Here is a 17,718-nt window from a genome sequence, read left to right as displayed (position 1 = left end):
TCCAAGTACCTCTACCACCTCATTAGTTGAGTTTAGTAGCTCTGTGCATACTAGGTCCTCTTTAATATACAGACCTACTCCTCCATTTGACCTATTTTCTCTATCACATCTATATAAATTATAATTTGGAATCCAAATTTCACTATCCATGTAATCATTTGTACGAGTTTCTGTGAATGCCCCAAATATTGAGTTTGACTCTAAAAGGAGACCATTTATGAACTTAACTTTATTTCTTGACTTTGATTTTAGACCTTGAATGCTTGCAAATTATGAATGATTGTCCATATTGTGTGTCACTTCTGGAAGGTTTTGGTAGTTCTCCCTCCTCTCTACCCTGACCCAGGGTGTGCTGGTCTGGCAATGGTTGTCCAGTTTTGGAAGTGATACTGGGGAGTGTGGTAGTCTTTGTGTAGTTGGGGGGTGTAATATGTGTGGGCTTGATGACGAAACGTAGTCCAGTCTTGGGCATTTCTCCCTCCCCATCCGTACTCCTGCAACGTTTCTGCCTGTCTGCCTGCCCACGGACCCCTGCGGAAAGCAGCAGTCTCATTCTTTGCCAGAAAAGAAGGAGACCGCTGCAGATGAGCAAACCTATCGCCACGACTGAAGGAGCAGAAACCCCTGCGCCGGAGGAGAGCATGAAGCTCACTGACCCGACCCCCAGAGGCTAATGCCAACAGGAAAAGAGCCTTCGAGAAACAATCCTGAACCAAAGGGGCCACAACAAACAGAGGACAAGAAAGAAAAGAGAGCACTCTGTCCAAAGACCAGGACGGCTCAGGCTGCGCATGAGCAGACCGGAGGCGAAATAATGCACGAGACAGCTTGCGAAACGGCGCAAATGTAACATCAATACCGAAAGCAAGCTCAAGCGGCTCCGCCAAGTCGCACGATATGAGGCAACAGTGTTAGGCATAATATGACGGTCCTGGAACAACCAAAAGGGAAAGGACAACACCACCCTAACAGAAAGCGAAGTACAACGACGAAGACTCAAAAAGAACTGGAAGGACCGCCAGGAAACTTCATACTGCGAAAGGGACGAAAGTGTCATCGACCCAACAGGCAGCATGACGGAGGCAAAAACTGTGAGGGGTCACCCTGAGTCAAGGGGACCGAGCAACCCTCGAACTCACACGAAGTGAGGGGGGACTCCAGGGACACATCCATAGGACCCACGCGCCCCCTAGGAGTTTCCCAGGGTCCTGAGCTCACGCCCAGGTAATCCCAGGCAGGGTACTGCTACTCAGCACCCACAAATACCAAGCAACTTTCTAAAAGCTGAACCCCAGGGACGTGTATACCCACCCATGGAAAGGAGTGGAGGTTTCCACACTGCAGTCTACACTAAGGAAACAAACATAGGAATGTGCCTCAATGCCAACAGTGACTGCCCAGACAGGTACAAGAGGAGTGTTGTTAACGCTTATGTCGACCGTGCTCTCAGCCACAGCTCAGGATGGAAGCAAGTCGATGAAGAACTCTGTAGGGTAGGGCAGGCCCTAGTCAACAACGGCTTCTCCAATGGTTTCGTTGAAGACATCATAAGAAGGAAGGTGAAACGCCATGCAACCTCTGAAGAGACAACTAACACAACACCTGTACCCCCTATTAGACTATTTTACAGGAACTTCTTTTCCATAGCTCATAAAACGGAGGAAAGGGTCCTGAAAGATATTGTTAATAGAAACGTTATCCCTACAGACAAAAATCAGAAGATATAATTGGCGATCTACTATAAAACCAAGAAAACGGCCAACCTACTCATGAGAAACTCTCCAGACACAAAGCAGAACGCTTTAAAAGAGACCAATGTCGTCTATGCCTTCAAATGCCCACTTGGGGACTGTAAGCCTCAAAGAATTCAGTATATAGGCAAGACAACAACATCTCTTTCTAGGCGATTAACGATGCATAAGCAACAGGGCTCCATTAAGGAACATATAATCTCTTCCCACAACCAGACCATCACCAGAGAAGTCTTAACAAAAAACACGGAAATCATCGATAGATACAGCGATAGCAGGCGGCTTGATATCTGCGAGGCGCTACACATTAAGAAGTCGACACCAGCAATCAACAGTCAATTAATGCACAACTATATTCTATCCACTTCAAGACTCCACACCAATATAGAAGCATCTGTATGGAAGTAACTGCATGGGCCAATAGGCCCTCTGCAGTTACTTCCATTCTCCCTTTAACTTACAAAATATTATACCCATTGTTTCGTGTTCTGTCTTGTGTTGAAAGTTTGTTTTCACCTCATCCAAAACTGTTGTAACATATCACCTCACCCAAATGCAGGTATAAAATCGAAGCTGTTTGAACTCAGTTCAGTTATAGTTGTGTGTGTGTAAACTAAAGTCTTTGAAAATGTAATAAGTTTTACGAAACGCGTTCAAGTGTCGTGTCAGACTAGAAATAAAAATGAATTTTGGAGAATTGATTTTTCAGTTACCATCAACAGTGAAAAGAAATATAACATAGAGAAAATTCGTGTTAGAATTATTAATCTTACTTTTTCGGTCATATTATATAATATATGTCTACAGGAAAGACCGCTACCAAAATATACTAATATATATTATTTATATATATATGTTGTACCTAGTAGCCAGAACGTTGTACTCAGCCTACTATGCAAGGCCCGATTTGCCTAATAAGCCAAGTTTTCCTGAAATAATATATTTTATCTTATTTTTTTCTTATGAAATAATAAAGCTACCCATTTCATTATGTATGAGGTTAATTTTTTTTTATTGGAGTTAAAATTAACGTAGATATATGACTGAACCAAACCAACCCTACCTAACCTAACCTAACCTATCTTTATAGGTTAGGTTAGGTAGCCGAAAAAGTTAGGTTAGGTAGGTTAGGAAGTCGAAAAACAATTAATTCAAGAAAACTTGGCTTATTAGGCAAATCGGGCATTGCATAGTAGGCTGAGAAGTGCATTCTGGCTACTAAGTACGACATTATATATATATATATATATATATATATATATATATATATATATATATATATATAATATATATATATATATATATATATATATATATATATACATATATGTCGTACCTAGTAGCCAGAACGCACTTCTCAGCCTACTATGCAAGGCCCGATTTGCCTAATAAGCCAAGTTTTCCTGAATTAATATATTTTCTCTAATTTTTTTCTTATGAACTGATAAAGCAACACATTCTGTTATGTATGAAGTCAATTTTATTTTATTGGAGTTAAAATTAAAATAGATATATGATCGAACCTAACCAACCCTACCTAACCTAACCTAACCTATCTTTATAGGTTAGGTTAGGTTAGGTAGCCCAAAAAGTTAGGTTAGGTTAGGTTAGGTAGGTTAGGTAGTCGAAAAAACATTAATTCATGAAAACTTGGCTTATTAGGCAAATCGGGCCTTGCATAGTATGCTGAGAAGTGCGTTCTGGCTATTAGGTACGACATATATATATATATATTAGTATATTTTGGTAGCAGTCTTTCCTGTAGACTTATATTATTAAATATGACCGAAAAAGTAAGATTAATAATTCTAACACGAATTTTCTCAATCTTTCGTACATTTCTTTTCACTGTTGGAGGTAATTCAAAAATCAATTCTCCAAAATTCATTTTTATTTCTAGTCTGACGCGACACGAGCGCGTTTCATAAAACTTATTACATTTTCAAAGAAAATGTAATAAGTAAATGTAATAAGTTTTACGAAACGCGCTCGTGTCGCGTCAGACACGAGAATTATTAGAATTATTAATCTTACTTTTTCGGTCATATTTAATAATACATATAAATATATATATATATATATATATATATACATATATATATATATATATATATATATATATATATATATATATATATATATATATATATATATATATATATGTATATATATATACATATATATATATATATATATATATATATATATATATATATATATATATATATATATGTATATATATATATATATATATATATATATATATATATATATATATATATATATATATATATATATATATATATATATATATATATATATATATATACATATATACATACACAGTACATGTATATCTTTTTTTTTTATTAGAAATGTACTAAAAATTTTGTAAAAAAAAAAAAAATTGATGATAATCCTTATCAGTTGTATTTATGTTGATATTGTCTTTCTAAAACTTATAACCTAATACTGTATTGATTTACGTTGACCATATTTAAAAAAAAATACTGTATTACATAATATAATTTATTATTATTATTATTTGATAAACAGTACAGGTTTGTAACAATCATGGAGCAATGGTTTCAAGCTTAACAAACCACATTGTACAACAGGAAGCATGAGATGCTTTTTCACCCATAGGGTAATAAACCCATGGAACTTCCTACCCGCTGAAGCCGTAAATGCCAAAATATTGCTTAAAATCCAGCTTGAAAAATTTATCAGGACAAATGATAGGCCCTTTGACATGCTGCTGACTTCCCATCCTCATCGAGGCCATCTGAGTATTAATGGCCTTCAGGTAAATTCTTTAAGAAATGTAATATAAAGAGCAGAAATAAAAAAATTATTTTAAGCCCTATTTCAACCTAAGATAGTAACTGGGCCAAATCCTAAGGTCTCCAATGAAAGAGTTTTCATGGTATTGTATTTCAGTGTACCATTAACTAAATGTCATAATTGGCTATTTTTATGAACAACGGGGAAATAATAGCATGTGACAGAGGAATGCATCTATGACTAGCGCATTATTTATTTGGGCAAAATCTTTCCATTAAATTTTGATTTTTTAAGACTGCTATTCAGTGGTAACGGCTTAGTGCTGTCTCTTCATAATTTCCTTTCCTCATTTTTATAGAAAATGCAACAACAAGTATTTAGCAAAAGAAGGCACCAAGCCAAAAGGACTATTTAACACCAAATGCAACAATTACTAGAATGCAATTGAGATAAATTATTTCACAAGTCTGTTTCTTTTCATAATAAAAATTATATCACCAAAAACACAGGAATATGACATCATGATATCCTGTAGCAACAAACCAAGGCAGGCAAGAAAATTTTGGTTGTAGCCACTTCCTTTACACCACTGCTTGATCAGGGTCATGATGGCACCTCAGCAGTTTCTAAAGTATCTTTGTTGGTCATGTTTCCAAATAGCCTACTGCCATATGGACCCATATTCAAATTGTATAGTGACACTTGGGACCATATCCAAAGTACCAAAATTCCTTAGGTTGGTTAATGGACTAAACAGCTGCACAATTTTCAACTACTCCAGAGGAAATGCCGGGTTTTCACTGATATGGCGTGCTTGCCTGCGATGCACTAACACTAACTACCATCACCGAAATTACTCATACCTCGTAGATGATTTAATTCGGCTTCTGCGATAGGTGTGTGGGTGACGACATCGTCCTTGTCACCCATGATGCCTGTGCCAGGACAGCCGTGCCAGGAAAACTCTTAGCCTCCCATCAGCACCCACACCTGTCAACCACACGTTTGTTTACAAACTCGGCTCTGTGCAACACGAACGATCCCCCCACAACCTGTGTCCGCATCTATTGTTGCCGACTTTCTCTCTAAGTTAAATAATAAGCAAGGACGTTTGGTTAAAATTTACATACTAAACTATACTCAAAGGCAGTTTATTTTATTAATTAATATTTATCAACATGTATGAAGAGAACTGCATAGATGTTTTATAGACTAGTACGTCAAACGTAACCGCTCAATTCGAACACTTAATATTTAGTCCATGAAAAATGTTAATAAATATGGGTAACTAAAATATTCAACTAACTAAAATATATACGGGGTATAGTCGTTTCGGACACGAGACGATTCGACGAAGCTCGTTTTGTTTGTTAAAACCGTGTTTATTGCTGTGCTAGTTAGTTAGTTTAGTTCATTTCTTATGCACCCCATACCCATCTTGTGGGCGGTAGTGGAAAGGGTTACGGAGGCACATAATGGGCTCAGGGACTGAACCCCACAATTCATTTAGCTAAGCAAGTTACAATCTTGATGACCTAGTTACAAAATTCAGTATAAGTCGTCACATCAACAATGGGTTCGAGATCGACCAGAAGTACAGTTTCTAAATTAAGCAACTAGGATGAATTAGCTTACCTCGACATAAATCTACCGTCCGTGTATGAATACAGTCTGGCTTTCTGTCCCCGACACAATGAATTAAAATTATTATTATCTGAATGAACACACCTCTCTTGGAGAGATATGGCAGAAAATCCACAGGGCCAAAGGAAATAAAACACCTAAAGCCCCACACCCTTAGGATCCTCAACAGGAAGCCGAAGTACTGGTAACAAAATTTGCAGAAAGAGCAGCCAGTAATCAACTTCTGGTTAGAGGACAACTTCTTAGTAATGAACTTAGTAATTAACTTCTTAGTAATAACGACAACTTAGTAATTAACTTCTTGGTTAGAGGAATCTCCTCATTTTGAGGTAGCTCATGTATTTCATCTCAGCTGTTTGCTTGCTTGGGTATAGCTAAACTATAAAAATGTTCTAACCCATTAGGAACATTTTGAGTCGCAAGCACTTTTATTTATATATATAAGACTGGAAACCTGAATATGAAAAAAAACATAGGATTGGCCTAGTGACATAATAAGGAAGTAGTTAACAGGTACTCATCAGTGCTTAACAGTATAATAAGAAGAGCAAAGCGTTCCTATTATAAGAATAGATTCAAAGAAGCAAAAGGCAACATGAAAAGCAAATGAAAATGAAAAACAAAATGAATGAAAAGCAAAAGCCATCTCTAACATTCTACGAGCTAAACAACATTCACATAACAAGATAAAAATCTCCAATGATGGTTATACACCTGCAACAGACCTTGAAACAGCAACTGAATTTAATAGCTTCTTTTCATCGATTGGTGCTAACCTTGCCCGAAAAATCCCAGACCCAGACACATGTTACCGTATATCTTTCAGGTAGCTATCCAAGCTTTCTTCTCCTCTCACCGATCTACAGAGGTTGTGGCCATCATCCACTCACTAAAATCCAAAGCTGGGAACATTAGTGAAATCATTCAGTGTACCTGAGTGTACTTCTAGCTAATCTACCTCATTTTGTTTTAGTGTAACTTAAGTAATTAACTATATTGTAATTATAATATTATAGTAAATAAGTTTTTGTTTTATTGAATTATTAATTGTTATTTGATTTGTATTGGTCATCTATTGAAAGTACCTTTAAGCAACCTACCTCATTTTGTGTACAGTAATATATATTCTTTTTTATATCTAGATCTTTTTATAGTTGTCTTTTTTGCTTTCTTTCTGTCAAACAGTCCTCTTATGCAAACTAGTATAGCCCCAGACCTAAACCTCTTATCTAGTATCTATGACAATCATCACTTTAATGACCAAAATTGCAGGTATTATACAGCACATGATGAGAACAATGTTTTAACATGTAATCACAATGTTTCTGTAATTAACTTGAATGTAAGATCTCTAAGCAAACACTTTGATGATGTTAATGCCCTGATTCAAACAGTTGACAACAAATTCTCTTTTATTGTGTTTACTGAAACGTGGTTAAAAGAGGATACCACTCAACTCTTCAACATACCTAACTACTCAGCTATTCACAACTGTCGTCCTGTACAAAGAGGTGGTGGTACTTCTCTTTACTACCACCAAGAACTGACTTGCTTAAAAGTAATTAAATCTAGAGACCCTTGTGGAGAGTATATATTTGCCTGTTTCAGAGTCAAGGGTAGTGAGGCTGTCCTGACTGTGGGAGCAGTCCACAGAATTCCTAACACGTACTGATGTGACTGAATTTAGCTCTAACCTTAGAAATCTAATACTAGAGAACAGACTAAACAAAAACCACTTAATTATTTCTGGGGACTTTAACACTGATCTCTGCGAGCCTGATAACCCTCCTGCTGCTAGTTTCCTCAACTGTATGAATTCCTGCTTCCTCATACCCTTAATCACTAGACCAACTAGAATCACGGATAGTACTGCCATGGCTCTTGATCACATCTGGACCAACATAACCTCTCCGCTTACTTCAGGGATAATCACTGATAGCATTACAGACCATTAACCCACATTTCTCCTAACCAACATTTACAAACCACCTCTAGATACAAGGAAGATAAGCTTCAGGCTGCACAATGAAACTTCTATAGGCAATGTTATAGCTACTGCAGCTAATATCAACTGGGAGTCCAAATTAGGTACCATAGGGGACATCAACCTAGCAGTGCAATCATTTCTTCAAAAAACTCTCAGCCTTTATAACACCCACTGTGTTATTAAAAAGTTTTTTTTTAATAAAAAAACATGACCGTGAGAAGAAGTATAGGTTAGGAATCATCTCCAAAGAATTTTCAAAGAATTACTCATCATTGCTATCTAAAATAATTAGGAGAGCCAAAATTAAATACTACGAAGATAAATTTACCCACACAAAAGGCAACATTAAGAAAACATGGAGCACAATTTCACAAATATTGGGATCAAAGAAGATATTAAATAACAAACCAATACTCCTGTCAAATAATGATGGTCAGCTTTCAGCCTCTGACACTGCTTTTGAGTTCAATAGGTTCTTCTCTTCCATTGGGTCAGTTTTTTTAGTTTAGTTCATTTATTATGCACCCCATACCCATCTTGTGGGCGGTAGTGGAAAGGGTTACAGAGGCACATAATGGGCTCAGGGACTGAACCCCACAATTCATTTAGCTAAGCAAGTTCCATTGGGTCAACCCTTGCAAATGATATTCCATCTTCCAGTACTAATATTCAGGACTATCTTACAGGTAACTATCCACAGTCTCTATACCTAATGCCTACTATTTCCACTGATGTTACTGACATATTCTTTTCCCTTAAAACCAAGTCTAGTGCCCTTGAGGAGATACCAACTCTTATTTACAAAAAATCCTCCAGATTTTTAGCTCCTGCCATTGCATTTCTCTTCAACAAATCACTTGAACTCCAAACCTTTCCAGATATTCTAAAAAAAAGCGAGAGTAACCCCTGTCCACAAATGTGGTGATCCCACTGATGTTAACAACTTCAGACCTATATCAATTCTGCCAAACTTGTCTAAAATATTTGAAAAACTTATCTACAAGCAGCTTTACTCCTATCTAGCCAAACACAATATACTTAGCTCTTGTCAATATGGCTTCAGAACCCAAAAAAGCACTAACGATGCACTTATTTGTATGATTAACTTGATACATGCAGCTCTAGATAAAAATGAGTTCCCTATTGGGTTATTTGTGAACCTGCGTAAGGTTTTGACACTGTCAACCACCAAAATCTTTTTCTTAAATTACAACATTATGGAGTCAGAGGTCACTCCCTGCAGTACCTTACTGACAGGCTCCAATATGTTTCAGTGAATAATTCAATTTCTCCCACCCTACCCATCAACATTGGTGTTCCTCAGGGCAGCATACTTGGCCCTCTCCTCTTTCTCATCTATATTAATGACCTTCCAAATGCCTCCCAACATCTCAAACCAATTCTATTTGCTGACGACACGACCTTCATTTACTCCAGTCCTGACCCCCTTGCTCTAAATGTCAGTGAATACTGAGCTAAATAAAGTCCATCACTGGCTAACTGCCAACAAACTCACCCTCAATATTGACAAAACTTTCTATATTTTGTTTGGCAATAAATCCTCAAATCAAATAAATCTCAGGATTAACAATACCCAAATTTGTAACAAACTGGATGGCAAATTCCTTGGCGTTCTCATTGTCCGCAAGCTGAATTTCCAGGGACACATTCTAAATATATAAAAAAAAAGTTTCAAAAACTGTTGGCATTCTTTCTAAGATCAGATATTATGAACCTCGCCCTGCCCTGGTGACTATTACTCTCTCATCTATCCTTATCTCAACTATAGTATTTGTGCTTGGGGTTCTACTACCCAAAATCATTTACGTCTTCTAATTACTCAACACAAAGCTGCTATTAGGACAATATCCAACTCTGGCCCCAGACATCACTCGGTACCCCTACTCAAATCTCTGAATATGTTAGATATAAAGTCACAGCACATCCTCCCATGTGTATTTTATATATATAAAACACTGAACTGTAATGTCAATCCTGACCTTAAAAGCTTCCTAGAAGGTTGTAACAGAACCCATGAGCACCACACCAGAAACAAATACCTATTTGATATTCCAAGGGTACGACTTAGTCAAACTAGAAATGCTTTACAAATCAAGGGACCTCGAATGTGGAATGACGTTCCCAATTATGTTAAAGACTGTATCTCTCCCAACCAGTTTAAGATAAAAACTAAGTACTACCTAATTAACTCAATGTAACCTACCTCACCCCTAAATGTCTACCCATGTCTACGATTTTAAACAATGCTCTTTGTTGACCAAATTGTATTTTTGTTTTTTTCTGCCATGTTTCCCCCCCCCCTCTTTTTTTTCATTAAAAAAAAAATAAAAAATTTCTTATTTTTTCTCAACACAATTTATACTTTAATCTCAATTAGTATTAAGTTTTAGTCTTAGTGTTTTTCCTGCCCGAAACGCTTTGCGTAATAGTGGCTTTCGGCATTGTATGTACTAGATCTATCTATAAATCCATCAACTTTTGTATCTCACCTTGTATGTATGTACTTTACCTGAATAAATATTTGTATTTGTATTTGTTTTGTATATGTGGTGATCAGATCGGCCGCCTGATGAGGGAGAAATTTACATTTATAAGTTTGTAGGTAAGGGGGAAGTGGCGCCCTGATACAAAGGATATGGTACCCCCACCCCCCTACCTGCAGATCCGCCATTTTGTGGACGACGCCAGCCGACTGCGGATTGACTGACTTAGGTCACGGGCGACCAATCAGAGCTCGCTGTGGCGTCACCGAGTGCCTCTGGCGGCGCCGGCGGTGGTAACGTCAGAGTTGAACTGACTGAGAGTGGAAGGACGTTTCTCAGTCAGCTCTCGGGGTTTGGAGGTTCTGGGAGCCTTACTCAGTGGATTAAAGCTAGCCATCGCAGTCCACCATTGTTATTGGAGAACCTGTGCTTCTGGGAAGCAAGAAGAAACCAAATTTATTGGGCAGAGAAGGGCCAAAACTTGGAAAATCGGTCGGTGACGACGCTGGAGGACGCCGCCTGACGTCGAGGGGTCTGGACGGTGTGGCGGGCAGGCCTGGCTGTGACTGGATCACGTTCGCTGAGGATGTTGGAGGGACGACACCGTTCCTAGGACAAGGAGCAACGCCTTGTGGAAGGAATGAGTGTGTGTATACAGTGATTAGCTCAGTGCCCACTGGATGAGCCAGGATTGGGATATCTGAAACTCTGGGGCGACGCGAAGGCTTCACGACACCTGAGGACTTGTAGAACGTTCCTGGATCGTCAAAGACCGACTCAGGAAGTGTGGGGACCTCACACCATCCAGGAACAGGCGTCGTGAGCCAGGAATGTAAAGGTAGATCAACTTCCCTTCCATTACCCCTTTGTTGAGTAGGCTAGATAGGCCACGATATTTATCTATGTATGTTTCAGTATAACATTGATACATTAGGAGTAGGATAGGCTGTAAGGTAGCTTGCGTCTAGGACTGTTGTAGAGGACAGTGTGTGTGGATGTAGAGGCATTTGGAGAGGAGGAGGCCGACGTGGACGAAGCGGCCCCCAATGTGAGAGGGTGTGAGACCCCCTTTTTCATCTGCCCAGCTGAAAAAGTCACAGGAGGTCGTGAGAGAAGAATTGCCGACGACCTCCAGATTATTTATGCTTTATATCCATTTATATCATAACTTGTATATGTGATCATGTAGCTTATGTTAGTAAATATCACATATTTTATCATTGTGTTTAAGTGCGCCTCCATAATGATCCCCATGAGCATACACGAGGGATATCATAGTCCCACCTAGTGAACATTACGTTGTCTATAGAAGTTCTTAGTTGCTGGAGAGTGGTAAACCAGCACAGACTTATATAAAAGTGTACCCTAGGCTATCCGTCCAATATCAGATCTGTAGGAGTAGCAACACTTTGGCAACAAGCAACCTAGTGGCTGGAGAGTGGTAAAGCAACACAGACTTTTATAGAGACCCATCTTTTATTTTTTTTTCATGCTATGTAACTGTTATCCTTTTTATAAATTTTGCAAGTATTTACCTACTTATAAGTTTCTTAGATTAAGGACTTGCCCGAAACGCTGCGCGTACTAGTGGCTTTACAAGAATGTTATTACTATGCTATGTATCCTCACAATCCCAATGTACCTTCTTGTATATATATAAATAAATAAATAAATAAATAAATAGAAATGTACCTTGGGCTGTCAGTCCAGTGTCAAATCTGTAGGAGCAACACTTTGGCAACAAGCAGTATAGAATACTCCCACTGAACTGCACTGCTGGGGTGCAGAGATCTCAACCCAGCTGGCGACCTTGTTAAAATTGAGATAGAGAAGGTAGGCGGGGAAGGAATTCCTGCAAATTTTTGTCTGGCAGCTTCTCCGTATCAACCTACCCTGGCTATGGGCCCTGGAGAGGCCACTCCAGACCGACAACCAGAGCGCAACTCCATAGTCTCCTGAGACTGATGGATGCCTACTACTATAGGAAGGATGAGGACCATACATATACCGACGTACAACGCAATTAGACAATATAAATCGATACTATTGAAATTGGAAAAATAGGAAAACGATTTTCTACTTATGTTGCAAACACAAAGTAAACTAACCTAAGTTAGGTTAGTTTAAGTTTGATATCCCCAGGGTCAAACTTAATCTGTGTAAACACTATGCAAATTAAGGGACCTAGTCTATGGAACTCACTCCCTAGTGAATTGAAAAACTGTAAAACGTTTGCCTTATTTAAAAGCAAAACCAAAAAGTACCTAACTTCATCTTCTTAGTTTCCTACACTGAGCTTTAAATTTGCTCTGTACCTAGTGTTACCCAATCTCCTAATTTTTATGTAATATCAAACAACCTTATCATTGTGTTCATTGCTGTCTTCTTTTATGTGCTAGCCATATGCTGTATTGTGACTACCAATTTTTGTCAACTACCATTCAAGCTGTCATTGCAATCAATCTTATATTGTTTCTGCTGTATTGTGCTTACCAATTTTTGTCAACTACCATTCAAGCTGTCATTGTAATCAATCTTAGCTACCTATGTGCTTTAATATACTGTACCTACAATTTTCTCTCATCTTTTTTTCATTTCATGTAACTGTTATCATTTTTTGTCTATAAATTTTGCAAGTATTTACCTCCTTAAAATTTTCTTAGATTAAGGACCTGCCCGAAACGCTGCGCGTGCTAGTGGCTTTACAAGACTGTAATTGCCATATTTGTATCCTCACATTCCTTATGTACATTCTTGTATATGCATAAATAAATAAATAAATAAATAAATAAATAAATAAATAAATAAATAAATAAATAAATAAATAAGTTATCTTCCTAGGCCTAATACACGTTATCTGAGGTCTAATATAGTACATATGTGTACTATACTAGGTCTAGTAATATTTAAGTTTGTTTTAGATTCATTTTTTCGTACTCTATAAACTGAATAGTATAAAGTTCTACTACCTAATTGTTTAATACGTCAGTTTGTACTATGGCGCATAGTTACAAAAAGTACTATCTAAACAGGAGGACGGGTTTAGATAGAACAATTCCAGAGAACAATCCTTTACCCCATAATGCTGCATATTGTATTGTGAATGAAATAATAAATTTAAGAGTGTTATGTAATGTTTAATTATTTATATTTAGAATTTTTTCTATACTACATTTTTTTGCTCCGTTTGCATTCCCACTCCATGAATATGGGAAATAGGGTAATAATAATATATGTTATATAATATATAATAATGTATCATGTGATGGAATGCGAAAAGATCCGAGAGTTTAGAGATAGCTCTATAACAAATGCTCAAGAACTGTGCAAATATTTAATAGGAAATGATCTACTGCCAGAAATTTTTGCCAAATATCCCTAGTTTTCTAACTGTAGATAGTAACCTTTCCATCGCTTCCTACTTGATAGGAAGTGGTGTGCAGGGAGGCAAATCATTTATGAAACTAGCTCACCGTATATGTAAGTTACTGAGCCAACAGACTGTACTTGTGGTCGTTCTCTAACGCATTGTTGATGTAATAGTAATATACATTAAACCTCGTGAATTTTGAGGTTCAGTCCCAGAGTCCACGATGTGCCTCTGTAACCTTTTCCACTGCCGCACACAGGATGAGAATTGTGTGTATAATGAATGAAGTAAACAAACTGTATTTCTGAATGAAAAAATGTATTTCACCTTATGGTTTCCCACAGTCGCGAACAGGAACCCTGGTTAGCTTGTCGAAGTCCCGTGACCTAGGCCAACCTGAGGGCCACCACCTTCAGTAGCCTCGATGGGGTCAGGAAGCTGGCAGCTTGTCAAACGTCTCCCCAGTGTTCGTGAGGACGTTCTCCACGTGGAATTTAAACTGAAATAAAATCTAGGCAGTCAAAGCTTCGGCGGATAGGCCGAAGATGTGTAAAAAATAAATAAATTGATAAAGAAAAATAAATATAACCATGTATTGATTTTACTAGATTGTGCACTGTGAGATGGAAATAATTTCCTCCCTTAGGATTCTCTTCATGAGTTTGCATATATGTAAGGTTCAACTGACTGCTTGGTAGTTTTCTGATGTTTTTATTCCTTTTTTGGAAGATGGGGTGACATTTTCATATTTTCAATCTAGGGGGGGGGGGACTTCCCATGGTCTAGCGATTTCCCAAATAGGAGTTTCAATGGTAGAGTCTATTTTCAGTCCAGTTCCATTACAATTTTGTATTAAATTACATCTACATTCCTTTAATTTGCCAGTGCTCCTAATGAATTTTTCGCATGTTATGAGAATATTCCTTAACTCATTCTCTTTCCTTGCTCCAACCATTTGTGTAGGAATTGACATGTTGTCAAATCTTTCTAGTGTGGATACTAATGTAAAGTATTTATTCAGTGTTGGTATAATTTTATAGCGAATTATAACTTGGTTGGTCTCATCTTTTAAGGGTTGTACAGTCTTTTGTCATGATTTTACTCTTTATATAAACAATATTTCTATTGATATATAGACAATATTTCACTGTGTAACATTTCCAGTCCCCCCTGGATTTATTCTCCACTTGAGTACTCTATATTTTGTTGCAAAGTTGGTTAGAGATGTTTATTGGTAATTGTCACTACTGTTAGTTCTCCATCTACTTCTTTTACAATGACTACTTTTACAAAGATAAACACTTCTCAAGAGCAATTAAAGACTGATAATAGTCATATGGACACGTCTGTTAGAGAATAGTTTAAATTAATAACAGAATGCATGGGCTGGTATTTTTCGGCTGGTAATAGAAGCTAATGTTTACAAAAAGTTGAATGTTTAGATAGAAGGTGAACCAGACATTCTATTGCCACTGTGTACTTGCCATGCTGTGAATTATATTGTTAATGCAAGTGTAATTTACGTAAATAGTATGTCATTTCGTATTAATTCTGCCCTTACTATAGGCCGGTTGTTTGTACGAGATATCTTTTAGTTTTTATCCTTTATCGTATCTTTGAAGACATACTTTTGGTGTAAATTTTTCTATTAACATATGTAAATCTGTTTTTGTTATTCCTTTATATTCTCGAATATTTTAATGTAGCATTTTATTTTGTTTAGTGTTTAAGCTGTTCCCTCGTGGCAGTCTGTAATCCTTAATCAGGACTTAAAACAATCATCAGTAAAGTTCCTCCCTGGCTTTCTTTTCTCGACATGTCTGAGTAGCTGTTTCTTCTTTTGTTTAGGAATTGAACATTACTGTATGAATTTATGTATAACACCGCACCAATGATCGAGACGATCATTGGTGCGGTTGTCACGGTACTGTGTACGTTTAGGGGTGATCCTGGATGGCATGGGTTCGAATCCTGGCTGGGTCAATTAAGAGTTCTTAGTGATATATATATATATATATATATATATATTATATATATATATATATATATATATATATATATATATATATATATATATATATATATGCACACACTTGCCTAATCACGCAAGTTAGAAGTATAGAACTTTTGGACACAACACCCACCAAGGGACTTGAACCCTGGCCACCAAGATGGCAGATACGCACTTATACCCACTGCACCATACCCAGAGCCCTAGAGAGGTGGGAATTCTGGGGTATTTAACTCCCAGACAACCCATCCTCTCCAGGCAATGATATAGTGAGAGGCAATTGACGTTTTCCATCAAGCCCTGTTATATGGAAGAACACCTGGTCCATGCTTAATGCACACACTTGCCTAATTACCCTAGAATTTCCACCTCCTTGGGGGCTCTGAGTATGGTGCAGTGGGTATAAGTGCGTACCTGCCATCTTGGTGGCCAGGGTTCAAGTCCCCTGGTGGGTGTTGTGTGTCTAAAAGTTCTATACTTCTAACTTGCGTGATTAGGCAAGTGTGTGCATTAAGCATGGACCACGTGTTCTCCCATATAACAGGGCTTGATGGAAAACGTCAATTGCCTCTCACTATACCACTGCCTGGAGAGGATGGGTTGTCTAGGAGTTAAATACCCCAGAATTCCCACCTCTTTGGGGCTCTGGGTATGGTGCAGTGGGTATAAGTGCGTACCTGCCATCTTGGTGGCCAGGGTTCAAGTCCCCTGGTGAGTGTTGTGTGTCTAAAAGTTATTATATATATATTATATATTATATATATATATATATATATATATATATATATATATATATATATTGTGACGATAATCTCCTTCAAGAGATTGAGCCTGCTCTTCCCTCCACAATTACGTCGTTATATATATATAAAACTACTATGGAAGAAATGTCCAACAACGACAACAACATCTCCAAGGTTTGCCAGAGCGCAAAACGTATGCAGCCAGGAACACCTGCTCAGACTCAAACCGCCAAACTACCCGTCTTGCTGCCGGCTCTTCTGATTGGTCGCCGGTCGGGCTGCAACTGCACTCCCCCCCCCCATACTACTTGATGTCTGGGGCCGCCACGACCTCAGTCCTTAGAATATTCCGTGCTTTCACAGTTAACACTTCTCCCTGCTAGACGTAAGCTTTAGCGTACGTATACTGAGAGAGGTGCTAGCTTAAAGCCAATATTCCAGCACCTTTCATATACTTGTATATTGCACTTCTTGTTATTTTGTCTTAACGTAACTTTTCATTGTGTCATTTAATTATTCTTATTATTTTGATTGATTGATTTTATTATACGAATTTGTTTGTCCATTTTATTCATGTTTTATTTCTTTAACGTAATTAAAATTCCATTGTTAAAATTTACTTGTGTTTTGTGTGTCTTCTCCTTACCTTACCACAGACGAAGTTCCAGATTTTCTATTTTTTTTTAATACTATGTGACGAGGCCATACCCCTAGCTTTGAACAGCCGAACACCAACGCGTTACCGTCACATATTATATGGGGGCCTGTCCTAGGAGCTTCACTCAGGTACTGGTGCCAAGTGGTAATTTATGGTAAGCGTATTTAACTTTGTTAACGTAGCTTTACTATTTTTCATATTCAATTTCGTTTTTTATAAGGTGCGGTGTATTGTGCATTACGAGAGTAACATATAGTGAAGGTGAG

General features: G+C 37.6%; 1 protein-coding gene across 1 annotated transcript in view; it reads right to left on the bottom strand.

The window, feature by feature from the left end:
- Positions 1-5,574, bottom strand: part of LOC123774616 (transmembrane anterior posterior transformation protein 1 homolog) — a 50,888-nt gene extending 45,314 nt beyond the window's left edge. The window contains exon 1 of the mRNA XM_045769088.2: positions 5,399-5,574. Within this exon, the coding sequence (XP_045625044.2) occupies positions 5,399-5,465 (67 nt within the window). The 5' untranslated portion in view covers positions 5,466-5,574. The remainder of the gene's footprint in view (positions 1-5,398) is intronic.
- Positions 5,575-17,718: the final 12,144 nt, after the last annotated feature.

Source organism: Procambarus clarkii, chromosome 51 (assembly GCF_040958095.1).
Source record: "Procambarus clarkii isolate CNS0578487 chromosome 51, FALCON_Pclarkii_2.0, whole genome shotgun sequence".
In the NCBI taxonomy this organism is placed as follows: domain Eukaryota; kingdom Metazoa; phylum Arthropoda; class Malacostraca; order Decapoda; family Cambaridae; genus Procambarus; species Procambarus clarkii.
Note: the sequence above shows the minus strand (reverse complement) of the source record. Positions and strands in the feature narration are given on the sequence as shown.